Source organism: Meriones unguiculatus, chromosome 19 (assembly GCF_030254825.1).
Source record: "Meriones unguiculatus strain TT.TT164.6M chromosome 19, Bangor_MerUng_6.1, whole genome shotgun sequence".
NCBI lineage: Eukaryota > Metazoa > Chordata > Mammalia > Rodentia > Muridae > Meriones > Meriones unguiculatus.
Genome location: NC_083366.1, coordinates 21,495,609 through 21,521,649, shown reverse-complemented (window position 1 = coordinate 21,521,649; position 26,041 = coordinate 21,495,609). Strand labels below are relative to the sequence as shown.

Here is a 26,041-nt window from a genome sequence, read left to right as displayed (position 1 = left end):
TAAATATCATATGGCTATATTATATACATATATTTAAATATTATTAATTATTTATTATAATATTATATCACCACAGGCCTAAGCAGAGACCCAAGAGTTGAAAGGAAGGAGAACAAGGATTCAGGTAATCTCAGTATAAGAATTTTTCCACAGGCCTGAATCTGGAAGCCATGAATCTGAGCAGAGGTTGTCATCAGCTTTGCACCTATGTTAAGACTGACTCGCTCCCTAGGGCTTCGGGTCACAAGCTTAGTTTCTCAGAGAGATGACATTTGGGGCTTCAGAGGTTTGCCTCTCACCAGAGAGAAGTCTGTATCCTGCTAGAGGTTCACGCAGGGATGGAGGATGCTCTTAAAGGGGGGCATTGCACATAGGAGGAAAATTACAATAAATATAAAACAAAGAAACCACATGCTGTGGTTGCTTAAAGAACCAGCTACACCCAACCAGTCACCCAACCAAGGCTGCTGGCCATTTCTTTAGAAATGGTGAAGAGAATTGATTTACTTCCTCCCCCACTCCTCCTTTGAAGCAAGGTCTCATGTAGTCATGTAGCCTGGTCTGGCTTCGAACTGGCTAAGCAGACGAATGATCTTGAATGCCTGCCTCTGCCTCCCCAGTGCTGGGAACGTGGGAACACAGGGTGCCACCGTCTTGCCTGTAAATACTAGTTGGATTTTATTTAGGGTGCACATGATGGGGGGATTGGCCATGGCTCTTCTACTTTTCAAAGTTAAATTTTCCCATTCCTTTAAATAAATATATAAAATATTGGACTTCATTGTGACATTTTTAGACATATAAAACATTGTACTTAGTTCCTATTTGTTCCCCATTACACTTCCATCCTTTCCTCTCCAGCTTGTTTCTTTTCTCCCATCAGATAGTTTCCCTTTTACTTCAACACACACACACACACACACACACACACACACACACTGGAGTCTACCTATGAGAAACAATTAGACACAGCTCTTTCTCCTCTTCGATACCAGAGCGCATGGCAGCAGTGCTATAGGTGACAGAGGGACAGTGACATCCCATTAAACCATTCAGTATACACTGTGGTGTTCGGCCATGTTTGACTCAGAATCTGGAAGCACATGGGACCACTGAGAAGAATCCAACACTGATTTTGTGATTCCCTTCTTAGCTTCCTTTCCTTTTTCTTATTTCATTTCTTTCTTTCTCTGTTGTGTGTGTGTGTGTGTGTGTGTGTGTGCGCGCACACACACACTACGGGTCCAAATGGGGGTCTTGCACATCTGAGGTAAGCACTCTCCCAGTGAGCTACACCCCAGGTTTCAACTTCATTTCTTACCTTCACTAAAAGATCCTTGGCCTCCTTTTCTAGCCACCTCGGGTAAAAGGGATTGTCCATGCGGATGGAGTGGAAAAGCTCCTCTTCGTCCTGCCCGTGGAAAGGCGACTGGCCGATCAGCATCTCATAAAGGAGAACGCCGAAAGACCACCAGTCAACAGAATGGTTGTATTTCTGGCCCAGCAAGATCTATGTGATCAAAAGGCAGAGCGTGGTCAGTACATGAGTCTAATGACTCATAACACTTCCAAGTCTGGAGGTAAGTGACTGGCTGTGAATATCTGTAGTCTCAGCTGAGAACTATATCTTCTGGCAAGCTGGTGACAAATGGCTACACCATGACCAAGTTTCTGAGTCTAAGTAAACCCTTTAGAGCTTCATTTCCTGTTTTTCTCCTCTAGCTTTGAGTATAATGACCGACCAGAGCCTGTAGCTCTCATTTTCTTGTCGTCTATGCTGTGAGGTTCTGGCTGGTGGTATCCCACAGGTATTGTATCCTATAGAGCTGGCTTGAGTCTAAGCCAGATGAAACCCCCTGGCTTCTGTTCTCCCACCTCTGCATAAAATCACAAAGATACCATTTAACCCAGTCCCATCTTTAAAACCTACCCAGTCACAACTGTTTGTGTCAAGAGCCACATGCCTAGTCACTGGGGCGCGGAATGAAGTCATGTTATTATCATGATAGAGGACAGCAGACTTGGGCCCAAGGACCAGAGACTCCCCAGAGCTACATACAGCTTAGGACAGGTTCTGAGCACAGTCCAGCCTGTCGTCCAGGGAAGAGGAGTAAAGGCAGGAATTCTACCAAACTTAATTTTTTTTTTTATCTGCATGTAGCAACAAAGGCTTTGTACCTTGACTTTCAGCAGCTTCCTTGTTTGCTGGAAGGCAAGGAATGCGCAAGCCACTATGTCATTGCACACCGCCCAAATGAAGCAGGCCCTGGCTTTGCTAAAACAGTGCACAGTGAGATCCCCAACTGCATGAATGGCTGAAGATGATGTGATGGTGGTAAGCAAAGCAACAAAATTTAGTGTGCTTGAGAGACGTGAGCACCCTGTTTGAGGCAGTAACGTTGATGGGAGGGAAGACAGAACATCAGGCAAAGAGCCCACCAATGGAATGAATGCACAAAGGAATTGCAAAACATAGACACAGCAGAGTACTACCCCAGATTACAAGTATAGGTGACCCCGGAGCACTTTACGCTAAGCGAAGTCAGCCAGAGGCAAAGGCAAACACTGCCTGACTCCTCTGTGCGAGATACCCCCGGCCCTGGATCAGAGGGGCATGAGGCTGAGGGACCTGAAGCAGTACCCGACAAACCACAGCTCTCATGGCTGTAAAAAGTCCCACTGGCTCTGCATGGGCTGCATCTCTCGTCTGCACAGCTTGGGGAAGACTCCTTCCCCCTCGTAACCTGCCTTGTTAAGTACTCATGTGTGGCTACCTAACTACAGGGTGGCTCTAAGGAGCCTGCAGATAGGAGGAAAGTCAAGGCGGTTTGTGACCTGGAACTTGCTGTAAGTGCAATGCTGGACAGCTGCTTAGATGAAACTCATCTCCATGTGTGAAAATAAAGCTCACTTTATTGTAAACTGCAACATGGTAGCTGGAATTCAATATTTGATTCTAAAAGCTCACCTTGAAGTTGACAAAAAGTCATATGCCTTAAGGAATAGTGTAAATGTCGGATGCAGGGAGAGTGGCAGGGAAGAAAAGATGCACCATTAGTGTATACAATCAATTGGTCCAGCCCTACACACAAAGGGGACCTTTATGAGGGACAAGGCTCACATGCAATTCCCAAGATATGCCACATGGTGGTGCCAAAGCAACCAGAACCAGCTCTGAGCGGCAAGCGTGTGTGTAAACAACTTCATTTTGGAGGAACAAATGAAAAGAGATTTGGAGGCCAGGAGACAGCTGTCTCGAAAATTAGAGCTTCGAGGCTAGGTGATGTTAGTTAAAGCAAATGCAGAAGAGGGAACAGAATGCAAATCCACACAGGGAACAGGCTATTTGAAAAGGAGCATTAACGTTCACTGGGTATTTTGTTAGACATTATGTCTTGGTTTCCAAGAACACCTCCAATCTCTGCTGTTATCTCTGACTGTACTTCGGAGGCTGGGTTTCTTATTTCAGATCCCACGGTGGGTTGAGAGCTGGGATCTGCAGTCCCGTCTCTGGGGATTTCAGTTCACAGTTAATATTGTCTCCTGGTATTTCTCTCTTCCTGCATGGTTCTTTGCACTGCTCTGTGCTGGGGAGGACGTGCAGCTTGGACTTGCTAGAGGGTCCCCTTTCCTAGCTCCGCCTTACTCCGGGAATTAGACTCACAACTTTAAACTGGAGAGACTAGCCAAATAATAATAATAATAATAATAATAATAATAATAATAAGCCACAGGGAGATGAGCATAATAATGGCCTTGTCACTCTCTGTCACAGACCTCTTTGTCCCTTGTGATGGGTGACAGTAGCAGTCCCTTCTGCCCCTGGAGCTAGTGTGTTCAGGTGTGATGATGATGAGCAGCTATGTATCCCGTTAGTGAACATAAGTAGCGAACAGGACATTTAGGTCTGAGGTAGAGTTTAAATAAATGCTACCATTACATGGGAGGTAAGAAATGAGGCTGACACGTCTTGTTCAGACAGCTTGTTTGTCAGCCATGCATGAAGCTAACACCAGTGGACTCATTAACTATGTCTTGGCCAAAAAGAAGCTTGCTTAGATAGAAGGGGTCTTTAAAATAGTGCTTTGGATAATGGATTTACATCTCCTATCACCAGTGATAGTCCTTGCTCAATATAGACTATCAATTCTGTTTTATCTTGACGTCTTTACCAGGTGTGCAAGTAGGAGAATTAAGAATTTGAAGATATACATCAGACCTTTCAATACCAGAGCCCTAAAGTATTAAAACAAGATTTAAAAAAAAATTATATTTATTTGATGCAGGAAGGCATGTGGTTGCCACGGCGCATGTGTTGAGGTCAGAGGACAAGTTGCCAGAAGTCTGTTTCTTTTATCATGTGGGTCCTAGGAGTGGATCTCAGGTTGTGCGGCGTGCTTAAAAGTGCCGTTAGCTGCTGAGACATCTCAGGGCTTCCGAAACCAAGACTTTTTTTTTTTAATTGTTTGATCTCCGAAGTATACTCTTGACCCCACAACAAGGAAATTTCCCTTTGCAACAGATAGGGAGACCACTACAGAAAACGAACAAAAGCAGAGCCTGGAGGCCCCAGTCCCCACTGATGCTAACAACTGTGTTAAAGAGGGGGAAGAGGAATTGTAGGAATCAGAAGAATGGCATTCTCTGTGAGATGGTCTCTGCTAAGAATGTCAGACCCTCATGCACAGAGTCTCACATGACTGCCCAAACACAAGCTGAACAAGGGCAGCACCAATAGTCATGCCAAAGTCTGCAGGGGAAGAACGCTCTTGAGGCCTCAACCCTGGACAAAGAACTACAGACAACTAGAGAATTCTGAGAGCAGGAGAAATAGTCTGCCCTAGGGAAGAGCACACCAACTGGTCACATCATAGCAAACATACATGAAAACACACACTCAGGTAATATTATGAAGACCGAGAAGGTTGTACTTATGCATTTAGGGACACACACACAACAACAACAATTAATGAAAAAAGAGGCCATGAATTTGAAAGACAGCAAGAAGAGATATATAGGAGGGTTGGAAGGGGGAAAAAAGGGAAGGAGGGATGATGTAATTATTAAATCTCAAAAAAATAAGAGAAATAACTTTAAAACTGTCATTTGATCTCCTAATTTTAATGACATATATTTTACTTTCTACTATTAATAACATAGGACAAAATTAAGCTGTTTAGTACCAGTTTTTAGTACTGTCTCATTCTTAGTTTAATTTGACCTTATATATTTTAGGTATGTTCTTTGAACATAGACCATGTTAATTGGTAGCAATGCATGAGGTTCATGTATAGGGTAAACACATACACTCATCTTCAGAGTGTTGGCTTAACTGATAAAGAAACAACATCAAAAATTGGAGATTATCGGGCTGCTGAGATGGCTCAGAGGATAAGGGTGCTTGCTGGCAAATTTGATCCCAGGACCTACATGGTGGAGGAAAAAAAAAACCTGACTCGTGCAAGTTGTCTCCCATGTAAGCTACGATGACCTTCATAAATGATGATTATACAAGTAAATAAATGATAATTATATAGATAAATGAGTGTGTTTTAAAAGCTTGAAAACATGTAGAGGCTGGTGATGTGTATGATGGAGGAAAGGCATGAAGAAGGGCCTGGGATTCAGGGCAAGATAGGCTAGAGCAATGCCAAGAAAAGATGGGGAAGAACTGTACATTTCTGGAGGACCAAATAAAAAGATGCATTTTGAGAGTTGAGTAAGAACAAGGAAAAGTCTTGCTTCAGTCTCCGGATCTGGGGAGTGAGAGGTCCCACTAAGGAAAGCCTTTGCCTGGATTTAGGGAAGAAGGGAGAACACTTGAGTATCAACTGGTAGATGGCCTATGGTTAATCATGAAAGATGTGTTAAGGGGAAGAGAAAGAGTGGGAAGCTCCAACAGAGAGAGTGAGTTTGGGAGCTGTAATGTTTGAAGGGCCTGTGATGTATATAAAGCTATGACACATATAGGAAGGTCTGAAGTAAGACAAAGTTTGGGCTGGCCACACATGTTCTAGAGCTAAAACCACTGCCATAGGTAAAGTTACTCAGTAGAGAATACACAACAAGGGGCTGGGGAGATAGACCAACAGTTAAGGACAAGCATTGCTTTTGCAGAGTACTGGAGTTCGATTCCCAGCACCCATGTTGGGTTGCTACCCGTTCTTCAGCTCCAGGAGATCTGATATCCTAGTTTTGCCTCTCTGAGTACCAATACACACATCCACGAAGCCCTCCCCTGCATGTATGTGTACATAATAAAAAGTAAGGTAAATTAGAGGTGGGTGAGAGAGAGAGAGAGAGAGAGAGAATATAATGAGAAGAGACGAAAACCAAGCCACAGGGAGATGAGCATGCTTCAAAGAGAGGGAAAGATGGGAGTTGCAAAGGAAAGCAGCAGGTCACGGAAGCAAAGTTCTAGAAGCTGCGTAAGGAAACAGATCCGGGAAGGGAAGCTTTGCTGAGGAAACAACAAAGCCTAAGAATTTGCAGACAAGAAGAACAAGAACAGACACAAAGATATTTAGACCCCGTAAGGTAGAGATAGTTCATGGAGTGGGGGTTGGAGCAGTGGGGGAGTGGACATGGGTGTGGAGGGGTGGGTGTGAAGCAAGAGGAAGACACCAGAGACCTTTGCTGAGACTATCATGATCCAACTGAGCTGAGTCAGCAGTTTAGGATCATCCCTAAAGGGATCTGGTGCTGCATCAAGAATGCTCTGAGGTCGCCTACACTCGCGCCATAATTAGCTTTGGCTTCCCATCAGCTGAAACTGGCTTATTACACGGCCAGGATCTGTGCTCGCATGCAGGTTCTAATATCAGAAGGCATCACAGCAATGAACGGAACTGGACAGCTAAAGCAACCACAAATATCTTGAAGAACAGTGGCCATTCACACCTTTCAATGAGGTTAAGTTAAAACTAAAGCCATGGTAGCATCCGGGTTCTTAAGCTCCAGCCAGCTGCCACAGTTGACAGATTATGGGGATCTGCTTCGGGCATTGTTTTCCTGGGAAATCAGAGGTGTGTCCTTAGACAATCATCCTCCATTCACAAGTTCATTCATTTATTCAATTAAAAAACTTAGATTTAATTACCTTTATTTTATGAGCATTGATGTTTTGCCTGCAGGCATATCTATGTGAGAGCGTCAGATCTTAGAGTTACAGACAGTTGTGAGGTGCTTTGTGGGTGCTGGGATTTGAACCCAGGTCCTCTGGAAGAGCAGTCAGTGCCCTTAAAGCAGGGTCATCTCTCCAGGCCCCATTCATTCACTTGTAAAGGCTAATTTGTCTCACTTTTCTGTGTCAGTCCCCTCATTGAGTCCTTGCCTGTAAAAGGTAAAATCATCCAAATCCTCCCAAGAGGGGCACTGGTAGGATGCCCCTCACAGTCTTAAGTGTTTGGATACTTTGGTGGCACTGTTTGGGGAGCCTTAGGAAGTGTGGCTTTGCTGGAGGCATTGTGTCACTGGGGTGAGGGTTTGAGGATTGAAAGCCTCTCATCTCACTATTCCCTGGGCTCCCTGCTTGTGGTTTAAGACTTGAGCACAAGTCTGCCTGCTGCCAGCCTTCCTGCCTGTGATGGTGCTGGACTCTTATCCCTCTGGAATTGTAAACCCAAATAAACCCTTTCTTCTATACGTTGCCTTAGTTATGGTGCTTTATCACAGCCAGAGAAAAGTAACTACTATACTTTGTGTGTGTGTGACTTATGAGCAGATGCGAATGTATGTATGTAGGTGTGTGCAGCCATGATGGTGCAAGACACTGAGTATCCTATTATTGAACTCTCTACCTTATTCCTTGAGGCAGGGTCTCTCACTGAATTTGGAGCTAGGCTTGCAGTCAGCAAATCCTAGTGATTCTCCTGTCCCTACCTTCCAAAGGTCTGAGGTTATAGGTGTATGTGGCCATGCCTGGTTTTTTAAAGTGGGTGCTAGAAGGTTTGCTTGGACAGGAAGTTGCCTCACCCATTGTGCCATCTCTCCAGCTGCTGAGCTATTCGAGATGTAACCAATGGAGGAAGCTGGCTGGAGGGTGCAGGTCCCTACCTTTGGGACTTCTTACAGACTTACACTTGTTTCAAAATTTAAAAAGCTTTTTAAAAGTGAGCAACAGTACCAGACTTTAGAGCAAACAAACAGCTGTGCAGGAGATTTAAAGATTAAAAATAAAATAAATGCAACATGGCCGGATATTCCATGTTATGTCAAGGACCACAGGGCAAGGCAGTCTCTAAACTCCCTGGGGTGGGCAGCTAGAGGAGGATTCCCTAAAGGGGAAAGAGAGTTTAGGTGAAAGGACAGATGCCTCCTGAGAAAATGCTCATCCTCAGGCTAGCAGGAAAATGATTTACTGCTACAATTTTGGGTTAAACATGAAACTTAATTTTTTTTAAGTTTTTCTTCTTAGCAGTGATTAATCATACACACTAATGAATTTCATTATGAAGTTTCCAGACATGCAGATGCTCCCTCCTTAACTCTCTGCCATTACACCGTGACAGTGACACAGAGTTAACCCTCACTGTGAGAAGGGGCTACACTCATTTAGAAATGGGGTGTGGGAGGTGTTAACAACCACCTTCTCCGGCCCTCCAGGTGTTCTGACCCCAATGTAAACCTGACCTGGGTGGATCTCTGCTTCTCCCTGGCTCTTTGCCAGGTGCTGCTGCTGTTGGATCAGAACAGGTAAAATTTTTTTTTTTTAAGGCTGGGGTTGTTCAGAACCATGGCTCAAAGGCGGGCCAAGCCCCTCTAGCCACGAAGAGATGATGTTAGCATTTTCGTGTATGTGTGTCTGCATCTGGAAACCACTCCCCAGAGCAAACCAAATGCTGAATCTTAGAGGGAGAAAGCGCTTGGCCTCAGCACACTGGGCTGGGGAAGGACCTCCCGGGCAGTGTGGCCCTACCTCCGGAGCGATGTAGTCGGGAGTCCCACAGAAAGTGTTAGTCTTCGCATCTCCTAGCATGTTCTCCTTGCACATCCCAAAATCTGCAATTTTGATATGTCCATCTCTGTCTAACAGGATATTATCTAGCTTCAGGTCCCTGAAAAACAAAAACGAAGGAAAATCTCACTTGAATTAACACAGTTTTGTTAAAGTGAAATTCTCATGGTGGTATGGTAGCTTGGGTGATAACAGCTAGACGGGGTTGGGGGAGCTTGAGGGGAAGCTCTATTGCACCTCTCATCCCCTAGACCATCAAGGGCTGTCATTTGTCCTACTTCCCATATCGGTAGCCCATGCTCAGGGCTTCTTTGGAGGCCTTTGGTGCCCTGGCCAACTGGCTTGGGCCAGATACTCTAACAGATTCTCATGTCGTCCCTCCCCTTCTAAGTACTTGTTGCACCTTAGGGCCTTGATCCATATATTCTCTGTGTCTTATTCTCTTAGTCATCCCTGCTACCCACGTGTCACCAACAGTTTCTATGTGACTGGGAATTCCTAGACATGTCTCAGATTCGTGATACTATCTGTTCTTGCCACACTTTCATGGTCAAGAGCGAAGATGCCTGGTATATCTAATGCTTCTCTTGGCGAGTGCTAGTCTTCTGCCCCCCAATGTCCCACTGGAGCTAAATACACAACATAGCAATTTTATCCCCTTAAATTCAGTTACAGGCTAATCCAAATCCACATGCTAACAGTCCGGGCTTATTAGCTTAATCCATATGCTCTGCCATATTGGTGTCACTTTAAGTTTGCCATCTGTACCTATGTTTATATAGCTCCAAAACTTGGCTGGGGATGGTGACAGTCATCTCTAAGGAGCCAGATATCTAGCTGTGAGGCTTTAGAAAAGACCAGAACAACAATGCACTTGGAATTTAGTACTTTCGCTGGCTTCTTTCGCTTGTCCATACATTCTATCATTCAATTCTCACAGTAGTCTTCAGATATCAGATTATTATTATTATTATTATTGTGTGTTATGGGTGTGGATGTGTGTGGTGTGTGTCATGTTATACACAGGCACACGTGTGGGTGGGTGCTCACACTTGTTTGTGCATATGTGGAGGAGAGAGAAAGAGGGAAGGTATCCTGTTCTATCACTCCCCACCTTTTCTTCTTGACACTGGGTTTCCTTGGAGCTGGGCTGGCAACCTGCAAGCCCCAGTGACCCTCCTGTCTCCTCTCCATCCATCACCAGGATTACAAATGCATGAGTCACACTTGGCTTTTTGTGGGGTGTTGGGGATTTGAACTCAGGTTTATGAGCTTCAGAACTAAGTATTGCTTCCTGTCCCGTGAGCCAGTCCCTCATCCCCATCAAGTTGTTATTAGTACTGGCTGTTCTAAGATGAAAGTTTCTCAAGGTCATGTTCTTTATCTGGGCCACACAGCCAGGCAGTGGCCTGGGATGCAAACCTAGTCTTCTCTCTTAGGTCCTTTTAGACAAAGACCACCTGGTGTTTCCCATCAAACTGGTCTCATGAAATTATACAAAGATGTATTTTAACTGATCTAAAAATAAATGTTCCCTGTGCCTCTGGCTAGGAAAAAACAAGCTTCATGTCAAATTTGCAATCCATTTTTTTTTAAAGAGTACAGATGTCTTTGGGATTGTGGGACGGAAGGTCTGAGAGATGAGAGTTGGAATGGAAAGGTTCAGAAGGTTTTTTTTTTCCCAAGCCAGACCTCCATAGTAGTAAGGAATGAAAGCAGAAGACTAGCTACATTCTTTGCAGCCAACTAGAGATGCTTTAAAACCTAAAGAAGAGCATTCTGAGGCAAGTCACTCAACTGACTCCTCACCACAGGACATCAGGACTCAAGAGCTTTAGAGTCCACAGCCATTGTTTGTCTCTGTGGCAGAGCAGAGAACTCAGCGGACCCTGTGTCATGTGGTCAGTGCTGGGGAAGATCTTCTGTTCAGAAGCCAAGTAGAGTTGGTTTCATGGTGGACTTCCCCAGCTGTCACCTGCCCTTTGCTGAGCCTCCTGTTACTAACAACAAACAAAGTGCATGGCGCCTCTTGCTTATCTCTGTGGCATCTACTGAGACAGGCCACGTGAAAGCATTTAGAAGTGGCCTGAGATATGTAGGTGAGGTCATTTACCATTCAGAAATACAGTTAATTTCTCCTCAGCTCAGTATTTCCACAGTTGAGGGTTCCAGCTTTTCTTTTCATGTCTGTGTATTTTCTGAGTCCTTGATTTTATGTTATGTCCAAACTAAGACTTAGGGCATCTTTCAAGATGCTGCTGTTTCCAGTAGGAGGCTCCCTTATGATGTGGGCATCTACCCACATCTCCCCTTTCTCATCAGTTCAGTTCTGTGCTATCCAACCACAGGCTCTGGACTCGCTAAGTTTTGCTCCACAAGAGGTGGTAAGCAGCTCTAAGAGCTAACTGGTCTATCCCTTCCTGCTTCACTTCTGTGGGGTGTGTGTGTGTGATAGAGGGAGGGCAGACAGATAGAGAGACAGAAAGAGACACACACAGAGAGACAGATATACAGAGAGAGGTTTCTCTGCAGTCATTTTCTCTACTTGAAAACTCCTCTTCCCCTTAAGAAAAAGAACCCTACCGGAAGATAAGAAGTTTTTGTTGTTGGAGTGCTATCAGTTCTGACAAGGTCTTTTCTTGCCTCTTCTTTTAAAACTGGAATCATATTTATTTGGGCTCTTTAGGATGCACTGCCTCCATCTTTTCATCTACTTCTACCCTTCTCTCAAAATCTAGAAAGTGTATTTATTTAGATAGGTTAGAGTTCAGAATTCTACATATTTTCTGCCCATCAGAGACTATTTATTGTGAAGGTTCATCATTTCATGATACTGGTTGCAGAATAGTGAATGGTGCCTACCCCACTACATATATGTTTATATTCACACACACACACACACACACACACACACACACACACACCACAGAGACTCAAAAGGTAGCCCAAACTATCCTTGGCTTGTAATTTCCTTGCCTCAGCTTCTTGACTGCCAGGATCACAGGCATGTGCCACCATGCCTGGCTCTGTATATGTGTGTGTGTATGCTGTGTATAGATACAGATATAGATGTAGATAGAGATATAGATATAGAGGTGATAGATAGAGATAGAGATATCTACACTTACATGCACACATACATATGTGTGTGTGTATTATATGTAATATAAAGAATATGGTTCATGCCCTACTCCCTAGAATGTTGTGACTATGATCTCATTTAAGGAAAAGAGTGTGTGTTGGTATAATTAGATTATTAAGGTGTCAAGACGAACTCATTCTGAATTGCATGTGTGGGAAAGACAGACGAAATCTATCATGCTTCTTCTCAGCCACATGGTGGAGAGACACACAGGGAGGAAGGCCATGCCAAGGTGGAGACAGAGATGGGAGTGATGTAGCTATGGACCAAAAAAATTCCTGCAGCTACCCCAGTGGGGCTGGCTAATGAAGGCTCCTCTTCTAAACCTTTGATGAAAGGATGGCCCTGTCCATAATTTGAGTTCAGCTTTCTAGTCTCTAGAACTGACAGAATAATGTTCTGTTTTTATTCATGTGCCCCCAAGACTGCATTAATTTTAGGTAGCCCTTCAAAATGACTAAGTACAGTTTGTAAACAGAAAAACATAATCCTATGAGGTCTGCAGAAGGACACGAATAGGCTCTCTTCAGCAATTCAGCCACCATATTAAAAGTTTAGATCAGTCAAGTTATACTTGCTCACTGGAAGCATCTCTTAAAGCAGGCCAAGTTCAGTGTCAGCAGCAGCTGAAGTCTGGTGCCAACTTTCCTTGCCAGCAGCTTGCTGTCTTCCACAAGCAGCATACAGGCAGAGTTGATGGCCTCATCTCAATTTTAATTATATTATACCATCTCTCAAAGATCTACCATGACCTCACTCAGTGAACCAAAGATTCTTCCCTGTTTGGTACATAGAAGACTTAAAACCATGACTCACCCACATGGATAGAGCCCTAAAATGAGTGTATGCTGTTTGTCATGGGAAGACATTTATTGGTCCTTTTGTGCAGCACATCCAAGAGCACAGCTACCAAGATGCAAACGGGGGAAGAGAGACACTAGGGCATATGGATTTCAGTTTTAACTGTGACATCCAGTTCTCTCTCCTTCAAAAACAATCCCTGATTTTGTTTTTCCTCTCACATCTATCTAGCACTCAAACTGTCCATTTATTGATCCATTCACTCATCCATTTATCAAGACATCCATTAAGCCATTCATCCACTTACCAGTCTGTCCACTTATCAACATGCAGACTGTGCAATATTAAGTACAAGAGTGTTTTACATATTGCAGGAGTTATAAAGAAACTAAAACAGCATGCGGATTGATCAAGGTCTTTAAATAATGTTCAGGTGAATATGGAGATATGACAGCATATACCCATTTTAGGGTTCTTGATATGTTTAATAATGTAGGTCATGATTTCAAGTCTTATGTTCTAATAAGGAAGAATATGGAATTTGTTTAGTGTGTTCATGAGGTTATAAGATCCTTGAAAGTCATCATCTTTAATCTACTTCTTTGTAGATAAAAAAAAAACAACAACATTCTGGAGAAATAGCTTAGTACCAAATAGGGTTTGTTACTCATCTGGAGAACCTGAATTTGATTCCTGGCATCCACGTAAGGTATCACACAACCACCTATAACTCTATTTCCAAAGAATTTGATGCTTTTTTTCTGGCCTCTGTAGATACTGTGTACATGTCTCTCTTTCTCACACACACATACCTTAAAAAAGAAGCTTATACTCAGAGTATGTGTAAGGACACTGGCTTCCCAGGACATTCCAGGTGTTCAGCTTTGAGACACTGCACAGAGCACCCCTACCAGAACACACCTGGAAGTGGAGTGTTCTTGCTATGTGATTGTTTTTTCAGATAGCAGGACCCGTGTGAACACCAAAGCTTCAGTGTTGACCAAAGCTCTGTACTGCCTGCTGTCTGAAAAAAGCCAAGTGCAAGACAATGGAACTTTTAATAGTGACTCCAGGTCATGACTGTCCAAGAACAGGGCCATGTTCTTTGTTTCTGCTAGTTCATCCAACTCCTCCTCAGCTCCTTTCCCTCTCTGTCTCCTTCCCTTCATCTGTAGTGAGTGTGGAAACTGGACATCTAACTTTTAAAGATTTTCTGTTAACCATGGGTCAACTGTGTTTTGAGAGGTAAAGACTGAAGATTGACAGTGTTCATCTAAGAGCTCTGACAGCAGAGAGTGAAAGAATACTGTGCAAGAGAGAAATTTTGAATTCATGAAGGAGGGCAGTGGAGGGTCTGTGTGCTTCTGAAGGGTACAGACCTGAGTTTTCATCGATGTCATGTGAGTGAGCCTTCCAGAGAGAGCTTCCTTCTCCCATCCAAAAGCAAACATTGCATAAGCATTTCTAGGTGACCCAAAAAAAGAGCAAGAGGCACAAAGGGCAAAAATGATGGAGAAAGCAGAAATAAGGTATCGGAGATGAAGCAGTGGCAGGAGGAGGAAAGAAAAAGCTAAAGGAAGAAGAAAGAATGAAAGGGGACTAGAACCTTCAGGCTTCCAGGATTAGAACTTCACAGTGGGAAGGGTTCTGGCTGGGAACTTTCCCCCCATGGCATTTTAATACAATTTAAAAATTAACTGGCCTGTAAAATCAAGTCAGACAGAAGCACAATTTACCTATACACAATTCCTTTGGAATGAAGGAACTGTAGACCAAGGATGATTTCAGCAGCATAAAACCTGTAAGAAAGACAGCCAAGGCACAGCGTGAGTGTAGGAACAGAGCAGAGTGAAATCCCCAAGCCCTGTGACACTCTGTGTGTATTCAACTAAATGGCATATACACACTCTTGCTTAATTCCAGCAAAGAAGATATCATCCATGCTCCACTTAACACAAAGGCTCAAGCACACCCATTGCCGGCCCAGAGAACATCATTTAAGAGCCAGTATCTTCAGTTAACATCTTCTGAATCTGCTGTTTACTCATCTTAAGTGGCAATGCCCATACTATCATAACACCCATGCAAACTTGAAACGTATCAAATAGTACAGTGTAACAGGAAAATAACTTCCTCCTTTATTTCAAATTCTTCCTGGAGCCCACAGAGGTATGGGACAGACCGTTCTCAACATATCTGGCTAGAATATTTTCATACAGATGATGAGAAGTATGGGCCAGAGCTACAGCCTGAGAGATGAATACAGGGATATTAGAAGAGAGTTGGTGATAAGCTGGTCCTCATCTTCACTGGTGACAGGCTTAATGGAAATTAGTTTGTGTCTCTCTGGTGGGATTAAGTCAGACATAGGGGAGAGCTTCCTGGTGAAATATGCTGAGTCCTAGGAAGAAAGCAATGCCCAGAAAGCATTTAGGACACAATAGGTGGGCAGCAGGTGTTCAAGTTAGCTTTATAGGACCGTCAGGGACAGAAGGGATCATTTCTACACACACACACACACACACACACACACACACACACACACACGCACACACACACCCCAGTGTGTAATGCCTGTTGAGTTCTGTGCAATGCTTCCAAAACATGATAAAAATAACCTCACGTGCTTGGCTAAAAGGAGCCTGAAAACCATGGTAATGGTTAGCGCTCCCTTCTAGAGTTGATAAAACAGCTGCATCACTGGGCCTTAGCAGCAGCTGGTAGACCAAGTCCATCTTTCAGTTCAGTTCAGTTCAGCCCTAACCACTCTAAGTAGTAGGTGTGTGACAGATGGCTGAGCACCAAGTTAGGAGCTTGGTGGCTGGAGGGGTTTCCTACCACATGAAGGAATTGTTGTATAACACACAGAACATGAAACAAAACAGGAGTGGATTTCATTTCTATGAAATGGAAAATTGTTAGCTTCTTTGGCACCATTCCCAAGGATTTACCTTGTTCTGGGACTTAGGCCTGCCAAGCAAGAAGGTAAGAAAAATAACATGTGAGGGGGCTGAAGGGATGGCTCCGTGGCTAAGAGTACTTGGTACTCTTCCAAGAGGACCCAGGTTCAAATTCCGGCACCCACATCAGGTGGCCCACAACTGCCTGTAGCTCCAGTTCCAGGGGATGTGACATCTTCTTCTGGACTCCGAGGGCCCGGCATGCACATGTGCACATACACACATTCAAGCGCTCACACAATCCCAAAAAACAACTTAAAAAGACCACATAAGAAAAACAGTCTGGGGATGCCGCGAGCACATAAACCACTGAGAACACAGAATGCCCCAAATCCCAAGGAGGGCTCTTACGTGGCTCTTGAAAGATCAAATTTGTGGCAACTTTGAATGTGGTACATTAAGTCTCCTCCATTGAGATACTCCATCACGAAAAAGAGATTTTCCTGGGGGACAAACAACCAACATCAATTTTTAGCACCGAAAGAAAGAGAAGAAAGTTGACTTTTCAAAGAGATTAGGTCATTTTAGAGAAAACAATTCTGTCATGAAATTTCTTATGCAAAGACTGTCAGAATTCTTGGGCTGAACTGTATTTTTGAATCCCAGGGCATATGGGGAATCCCCGTGGGAGGGGACTGGGGTTGTGATTCAGCCATTGGGAAGCAGGAGGAGAAAGAATCTGGCTGGATTTGTCTCTTGAACAATGGACAGTATGGAGCAATTAGTGGGTGTGGGGTTTATACACTTGCTCAAAGAGACAATGTATAGGATAGCATCTAGGTCTCTGACTCCAGGAACAGGTCACGGGGACATCGAAGTTGTATGATACTCAGCCAACGATCACTGAGTGTGTCCGGTGGGTAATAGTCCAGGTCTTCTGTCGAAGAGTCCTTCAGCCTTGTCATTGAGTTTGTGTATTACTCTCATGTCCACACATCACTCGTGGCAGAGGTAGCCACAGTTTTTGAGCATGTAGCTCCTAGCATAGGATACCCTGATTGGCATGAGAAATAACAGTGCTCACAGGAAGTGATCAACTATAATCCTCAGGTTATGGGTGGCACTATCAGCTATCAGAGGTCCCAGATTCCAACCAGCTCATGTTTCTCCAAATATGTGAGCTGCCATTTCTTCAAGAAAAATACTCACAGCTCTCTGAACACCCTGTATGCTTAAGAGTTCTTTAGAGTCCCAGAGTTACTAACCCATGAAGTGTGGAGACGGGGTGTTTGTGCACGAACTTGTACTTAACCTCAACTGAGGGATTAAAAGCAAAAACAGAATTAACTTTATGTCTGACATTGAGATTAATCAGGGTGCTGAGGCAGACAAGGTAATGGTTAGAAGTGGTCTGGCCTCTTGGTGACAGTCACTGCCTGGCATCCTCGCTGAGGCCACATTTCCCCAGAACGAGCAAAGCAAAATATCATGGCAATTATCTTGATAATTTAAATAAAGCTAAGTATCCATCTGCTTCTTCCAGACTTGACACAGGTGAAATTTCTAGATTTCACTACTAGACCTGTGACACACACACACACACACACACACACACACTTTTCCCATTTGTGCACAAGCCAGAATTGTCAACTGGGTCTTTGTAATTTAGCCCTGGCATTTCAAACAGAGCGCAAGGTAGTCATTTCCCTCACCTGTAGGTGCCTGCATTACCCCCTTGATTTATGTTTGAACAGCCTCCAACCTTTAACATTTCCACTCAGAACGCTGCTGGCCTTGAATAAGCCACCACACTGACATCTTCCTTTCATATATGTGATTAAATATCACACGTAGGGGCTTGGGGATATGGCTCAGTGGGTAAAGTCCTTGCCTTGCAAGCACACAGACCTTAGTTCAAATGCCAGCAACCCGGGTCAAAGAGCCAGGCGTGCTGGTATATGCATTTGTAATGCCAGTGCCGAGTGGGACATATGGATTGCTGGGGTTCCTTGGACAGTCAGTTTAGCTTATTTAGTGAGCCCCAGGTCCTAGTGAGAGATCCCGTCTCAAAGAACAAGGTGGACAGATCCAAAGGAATGTCATGTGAGGTTGACTTGTAGCCTCCACAGGGATGTGCACGCTTATGTACCCGAACACATGAACATACACACTCACTCACTCACACACACACACACACACACACACACACACACACACAACCAGTTGGTAAGACCATCTGTAAAAATGCAAAGGGGAAGGTTCCTTTGTAGTGTCAGAATATGAGTGGGGCTCTGCAGTGTTTGGATTTCACTGTTTATACACAATTTATACTCAGTTATGCACTGTCACGATTTGTACACTTTAGGCTTGAAAAAAGTTGGTAAAGAGACTAGGGGGGAAAGTAACTCTATCCCACATATTCCACACATGAGTCCTGTCACAGGGGCTCTGTGGCAGTTGGGGGTCTAAAGGAGGACCTAGTCATTGTCATCTTGGTTCACTGTACCCAGCTCAGTCAGGACTTCTCCATCTGGCAAGGCTTTTGATAGCAACTCTGAAGGGAACCTGGGCCAGACTTGTCCAGAGTAACACTGTTTTGTTTCTCTGAGTACTTTTGTTTACACAGAGTGTGGTTGAGGCTGGCCTTGGCAGCCTACTCTGAGCAATCATCCGTCTCCCCAGCTCCACCAGATCCCTGTAGAACCAGATTTGAGTAAGCATCAACCAAACCAGTTTGGTCAAAACCGCTTGGCTATGTGCTTCTTGCCGCCTCCTTTGTCTTTCTCCTATAAGATCCTTGAGTTCTGAACACGGAACTTTGAATGCCAGTGTAGTGACACACATACCTCTAATTGCAGCACTCAGGAGGCAGGGTATCACTGTGAAAACAGCTTGGGTTAGAGTGAGCTCAAAGCCGGTGTGAACTCCCATCTAGAACTACGTGAGATTTGGAGTTTGGGGATCCCATGGTTTAACCGAAACATACATACAAATAACTTTCAACCATGGCCAAGGAAGGAGGGCCCAGAAAGTGACTTCCGGCTGGCTGATCCAGACACCTTCAGAGCTGCTCTCAAAAGCTCTGCCAGGGTGAGCTAGGTAGAGTGAAGCAGGAGGAAGAGACTTGGGGTGACTGACTGATTGTGGGCTTTATCTTAAAGCTGGCTTCAAATCACCGTATTTTCATTAACCTCTCCTGGGCTTCATTTTGTTTCTGAAATCAGGCTGGTTAATGCTTATTCCTCTTAGCATTATTCTGAGTATGAAATGAGATGATATTTGTAGAAAGTGAAGTTGATGTTAGCACCTTGTACTCACCGAATAACTGGTAGCTGTAAGCATCGTTGGAAAATGGATGAAATTAGTTACTACTCACGAGCAAACATAAACAAATACTTTTTGGAGAAAGAATGAACAGCTGCATGGCTTTTGAAAGAAGACAGAAAACAGGATTGGATTTCTCTCTCTTGGGCTGTTCCCTTGGCTTTGCTTTCCAGCCGAGAGAAAACACTAGCAAGCGCAGCGACAGGGAATTGGAGCCTGTTGATGCTTTAGCTGTTACAAAGTGTCTTTCCACGTGGGCAGGAACTGAGGTTTTAACTGCAGCCTTTACTAAGTGGGAGAGTTCTAATATCCCAGCCTAGACCCACCTGCAAACGAGTTGAGTAATGAAGCCCTACCCACCCAGGCTTCAGTGAGACGTACCTGTGAGAAGTGACTAAACACCACACATTTTTCCTTTTCTTGGGGAAAGATGAAATTAACAGACAGTGCCCAATCAGCACACTATACTACTATCTAACAATGTAGGTAATAAATATTAGTGAGAAGATGCCAAGTTTGTAAACTCCCAGGAGAGCTGACTACCCAGAAATAATGCACATTTGATGTATAATTAAGGAAAAAAGAAGAACCTTCTTTTGGTCGTCCTTCAAGTCGGATGGGCCATACAACTAGCTTCCTTAAGGACCCCTTAGAAAGATGGAGCGAAGGGGGGAGCTTCCTCTGCTTAAGCAGCTGTTGGGTATGTTTGCAGAACTTAGCTATTGGTGGACTGCAGGTGACTGTCTATTACAGGTATTTATGGTACCCAGCCTCCTGGATAAATGGAATATTTAAATTAATTCTTCCATGAGCAAAGGATGGAAAGGGTGAATAGGTCTGAAGTGTCTTGTGCTATTTACAGTACACAATGAAAGTGGTAGAGAAAGGTCTTTTTGATTGGTCATTTTACTTGGTTTCTGAAATGCACATCTCTTTCTTGGAGAAGAAACAAACAAACAAACAACTGTGAGGTTCTCAGACAAGAGACAGGACAGGATGGAAGCAAGGGAGTTAGTCATGATCCCTGGGACTCTTGCCTTAGTCTAGGCATTCAGAATCTATCTGAGTAACAAAACATAGCGTTTTGTCAAGAGGGTCTTTGAAAGAGTGGACTCTACATTGGAAAGGTATCTTGGGGCTGGCAAGATGGCCGAGCCAGTAAAGGCACTTGCTGCCAAGACCGATGACCTGACCTGGGTCCCAGACTCCACACTGACTCCCAAGGCCTGTCCCCAGACCTCCACACATATGCTGTGGCACCTGTCTGTCTATCTGTCTTTCTCTTTCTCTCTCTCACACACACAGACTCTCTCTTTGTTCAGTTTGCTCCCCATAGGAGGAAACACACCAGTTCTAGGCACCACTGTTAGTAACAGACTAAACACTGATTCTCAAAGTGAGTCCTGCAAGGACATCTACTAATGCCACACTCTTCAGAATGCATCCCCGAATGTCCTTCTGCTGTCCTCTGATTTTATTAACAGAACAAGAAAATACCGTAGTGTTCCCATCCTGTGGATGAAGCAAGAGTCAACCCATTTGAGAGTGCAAGGGTCTCAGAAGCAGGAATTTATTGACTAATGGTGAAGGGTCCTGGCTAACAGGAGATAATTTGATGTGGCATTCAAGGATATTTCCTGGCTGTCCAACTTTTAGTTGGACCTATCATGGACATGGTATGAATGAAGTCCTTAGCTAAGACCAAAAACAAACAAACAAACAAACAAACAAAAAACCGAACCAAAACAAAAAGGCTCACAGTATTCCTAGCTTTACTGTGATTGCCTGACAACTGGTTGAAGGCACTAATCAATACTAATGTTCTGTTACTAGGTGGTTTACACAAACTTCTGCGGCTGTTTTTTCCTGAATCTTATTTATAATTGTGTGTGTGTGTCTGTGTGTGTGGTGTATGTGTGTCTGTGAGCATGTGCAAAAGAGTGCAGACAGAGCACTGTTTTCACATGGAACTGGACTTTCGGGCAGTTGCAAGCCACCTCCCAGGGTGCCGGAACAGAACTTTGCGAGGGCAGTATGTGTGTTGTTTGTCTGTTTAAGGCAGAGTCTCTGTTGCGTATTGCTGGCTGTCCTGGAACTTGCCATACAGACAAGGCTGGCCTCACACTCACCAAGATCCAACCTGCCTCTGCTTTTTCGAGTACCAGGATTAAAAATGTATGATCCCTCTGGGGCTCCATCATCTCCCTAGCCCCTGTGGCTTTGTGTTTGATTGTTTTCTTGGTGTATCAAAAAATGTATTAATGAGCTAGGGAGATTGATGCACAAGCATGAGGACTGGGCTTGGATCCCTAGAATGCCTATTTATAATCGCAGAAGATGGGAGAATTTCTAGATGCTCCCAGGCTGGCTAGCCTGGTGTATGCAGCCATGACAATGGGGACCAACACTTGAGGTTATCTTCTGACCTCCATTCCACATGCATGCCAAGAAATACATTGATTGTATTCTTGTAAAATTATTTAAATATACACTTTGAGCACCCTTAGAAAATAAAAATAGCCAGTGGCTTCACCAAGAATGATGTGTAAAGGGTATTACCACAGCTTCTACAAATATCTTTCATCCCTTAGCTGGAGTAAAACATGCACTATCATTGGGGGGGGGGGGAGCTCAAACATCTATATTTCTTTGTGTTCATTTTGTTATATCCATATCAAAATTCAGCTGTGAAAGTGCTTATTCGGGTAATGATGAAGATAGTGGGTAAATATGTCTATAAGAATAAAGATTTTAAAATATCTTATAAATCAAATAACTCAAAAGGTAATTTTCATATAAAAATTTTAATAATTTCAGTAGCTTTCTGCCTTTCTCTGTCTCCTCAGAGTGGGGCATTACAAGTATATGCTACCTTGTTGGGTTTTTTTTCTCCCTCAGCCCTACTCGCAACTAATTTTAACCCATTGTCTTTAGTATCTTTGGTGACGTCCACTCTTTTTTTTTTATTTTTCTGTTTTATCTTTTGTAAAAAATTACATTGTAAGTATAGTGAGGCTCCTTTGGTGTTAGAGGAGCTAAAGATGCCCTCAGCTGTCGGCCACCACAGTGAAGGCTTAGCTATGTCTACGGATTAAGGGTAAAGACTATGCCATCTCACAGGGCAAGGTTTTCGGTGAGAATCACAAGCGAGAACTGTGCTTTCCATATTCACACCTCCATAGTGGGAACAGGGAGGGGCTTGGTGTTTTGCTATAGACCATAGTCAGGGGTGTTCAAGCACACACTGGAGGAGAAGTGATGTTGAGTGGAATGAGGTGGCAGGGTGAGGCTATGGCCCCACCTTAAACTCCAGATTGTCTGTGGAGGGTCACTCCAAAATTTATGGTGTGTTTCTAAACCCAGTAATGGTGTGGATAAATCAACATTTAGCTGTTCAGGTATTGTAAGACATTGGAGCAATTTAGAATTTAGTCATCCTTTCTTTGAAATAGATCTTTGTTTGTAGTCCAGGCTGGCTTCTCATTCACTATCTTCCTGCCATAGTTTTCTGAGTGCTGGATTACAGGGCTGTGTCACCTCATGAGGAGCTTTCTTTCATTTTTAATTTATTCAGATACAAATTAAGATGCCCTAGGAAACAAGGTTCATTACCTTTTCATAAATAAAAGACCCAACAGAAAACCCTTTATATAATTTGATATATAAAGGTGCAGTGTGTGTGTGTGTGTGTGTGTGTGTGTGTGTGTGCATGCACAGACACATTTGTGAACTTGCACAAAGGGAGGCAGAGATGAAAAAGAGATGAATGGCTCTCTACAAACTAGCAAGCTCATTTATTCTGGCCTGTTCATATTTCTACTGTAAACTTTAATTAGTAAAATGCACTACCTTTGTAGATTCATAAAAGTGAGTCAGAAATAACTGGCCTAAATTTCTAGAGGTTGGTACCTTGCAACAGGGACTTGGGCTCAGTTGTATTTACTGGCTTACTTGTCCCACGGGGTCTTCTTGCATTAACTAACCAATTATTTTCCTTTGCAATCAAAGCACAACTAAAACTCCATTTCATGAATTTTAAAGTGGGTTTCCTTGGTGTGTTTAGTCTCTGAGGAGAATGCAGCACCATCCTGGCTGCCTTGCTTCTCAGTGGTCTGACCCTCCGTACATTCCCCACTCCTCTGGGCAACTCCATTCCCTTGCCTATAAAATATGGACATTAATAATGCCTACTTCATAGGCTTCTATGAAGCTCAAATACATAATGTGCCCAGAACATGGAGTGACACACAGTAAGTGCTCTATAAATGTCAGATGTTTTCATATTTATAACAATAGTTGTTAAGTATAATCCTCACATATTCAAACATTGGGAACACGTATCGCAGGAACAAGCTGGATTTTAACATAGAAGGTGAGTTTTCTGAAACACGGATGTGAAAATGTCCCCTATTGTTGAATATTTATTTAAAGTTATTAAATTATCACTGATATGAAATTAAAAAAAACATTGGGTGTGGCACACACCTGTAATCTCAGCACTCATAAGGCTAAAGAAAGAGGGCTGCCATGACTTCAAGGTCTTATTCACCTATCAATGAAGAAGGTTCAGCCTGAAGCTGACTCATTGATAAATTCATGTAAAAATAGCCTTGATGCTTGAAGCCAGTAAAATGCTGTCCTTTGAAACTCATCTAAGTCAATGATCTTATTACACTGAAGATGTTCAAAAGAAAATGTGGCCTCATACAGAGTGGTAGAGTTATCTTTGAAAAACATTTGGAGGGCTTGGGATGAGGTAGTGTTCACCTCTCGTGCATGAAGCCCTGTCTTCAAGACAAGCAGAGAATAAACCAGGTGAGTGTTGACAACCATTTATGATCACAGCACTTTGGGGATGGAGGCACAAGGATAAGAAGTTCAAGGTCGTCCTAAGTAACAGAGTGTCTGAGACCAGCCTGGGCTACAGGAGACTGTCGTACACAGAAAACTTTGGGTTTAAAATGGGTAAGATTTTGTTTTACATCAAAGTAAGGCAAATACAACAGTTCTTCCAAAAAGAATAGGACCTAAAAGTTCTAAAAGGACAAACATAATTAAAATGCAAATCTGTACTTACGGTACAAAAGTGAGAATCATTAGAGACCAATCGAAGCCTTATCCTAACAAAATTAGTTGCATAAATATCACAGGACCATGTTACTTTGATAAACATTATTTAGAGAAGGTACAGGGCTAGAATTGTGGAGGAAATGTCAGTATTTGAAATACATGCTGATCCTTAGAGGTGGCAGAGGGCATTCTGTTAATTTCTAGCGTTAGCTAAAGAGAGGTTGTAAACATAGACTCCAAAGCTGTTAGGTGCACTCTGGCTTGTATGCTGTGTTCTCCCTGCAATGCTCACATTTTCCAAATAAAAAAGGAATGGAAAAAAGAGCCAGAGGACTAGTTGTCAAATGCCTAGGATGAATGAGAATTTCACAGCATCAAAGAAATTAGCTAGTGATTTTATCAAAGCAGGAACAATTAACTTTAAAAATGCATGGGAAACTTGACAAATGTCACATAAATGACATCAAAAACACCAACCCTTCCACCAGAAAAACAAGGTGGGAACAAAAGCAAAAAATAATTATAGCTATTTTTTCGCAGGTATCACCTTTGCCCCAAAGCTAGGAAGCTCACATTATAATTTTTTTTTTTTTTGGTTTTGTCCTTCCATACAATTTTATTTACTCTTTGACAATTAAAAATCATAGGAGGGCATGAAGTTGGGAGGGACATGTGATGGGGAGTCCTGGGGAGATCTGGAGGTGGGGGTGAGGGGTAAAAGCAATCAAGCTGCATGAAATTTTCAAAGAATAAGGTAATAAAATTTATGTATAGGATTTTCAATATCGGAAGAAGAAATGAAATCAGGAACAAAGTAAAGACTAAAATAAGATATAAACAAACCTTATTCTTTTTGGAGTTTCACAAGTTAAATATGTGTTCTAACTTCAAGATTGTGGACTAAGAAGGTGGATGTTGGAGAAGAGGAGACATCTGTCCATTGAGATGTGTAGATGCACAGAGCCAGTGAAAGCCAGTAGCTAGAGCTGCAGATTCCGCCCAGAAAGCGGGGAAGCTACTGTACCCATCCATCGAACAGTACGAGAAACAGGCTGGGATGTAGTTCAGTTGGTAGCATGCTGGCAGAGTATGCACAAAGCCCCGGGTTCTGGCTCTAGTATCATATAAGCCGGGCATTCGGGAATCAAAGCACTTAGAACTCGGAGGTGGGAGGGCCAGAGGTTTCTCTGCCAATATCAGGATCAAGATTGAGGCCAGAGCCTGGGTCACTGAGACCCTACTTAAAAAAACAAGACCAAACCAAACCAAACTATACAAACAACAAATAAAAAAAATCCATGGAGAATTCTTAACCCTGGCTGGCCTGGAGAACCTGTGTGTTCGTGATTATTATTGTTGTAAGCACTGATCTGAAGAAATAAACCAGTCACATGAAGGTGAGAAAACACATGTACGTTTAGAAAGAAGGTGCAGGAAGCTCTGGCACTTCAGGGCACTGGTTTCTGTTGCTGTTTGTTTTTTACATTCTAAAGACTTCCTGCATGTCTGTTCACCAATTTTCCCATTATCCTCTGTGACATCACACAAAACACTTTAATCAAACTTTTCAAGCACATTAGTCTACCATAACTTAGCTTTAAAGCTACCAAATTTGATAGAGTGACTGTGAGTCTACCTCTCGAATTATAGTTTTGTGACATCAGGGACAAGGGATGGGGGTCGGGGGGAGGCTCTGATGAACAGTTCTGAAATAACCTACCCTAGTCCTTAAGGAAAACATGCTCACGGGTCAGGACCAACCGGAAGTGGACAGCATTCATTCTGGACCAATGCAGGGACAAGTATGTGGTTTACATGTGTTCTTTTATTCTTTGTGATAGAACTGTG

The 26,041-nt window shown here is 43.3% G+C and overlaps 1 protein-coding gene across 2 annotated transcripts in view; it reads right to left on the bottom strand.

Moving 5' to 3' along the window:
- Window positions 1–26,041, bottom strand: part of Prkcq (protein kinase C theta) — a 128,926-nt gene that overhangs the window by 10,341 nt on the left and 92,544 nt on the right. For both annotated transcript variants that reach the window (XM_060372298.1, XM_060372299.1), the window contains exons 13-16: window positions 16,211–16,302; window positions 14,636–14,698; window positions 8,918–9,056; window positions 1,322–1,510 (exon numbers count right to left, since the gene is read on the bottom strand). In XM_060372298.1, the coding sequence (XP_060228281.1) occupies window positions 1,322–1,510; window positions 8,918–9,056; window positions 14,636–14,698; window positions 16,211–16,302 (483 nt within the window). The remainder of the gene's footprint in view (window positions 1–1,321; window positions 1,511–8,917; window positions 9,057–14,635; window positions 14,699–16,210; window positions 16,303–26,041) is intronic.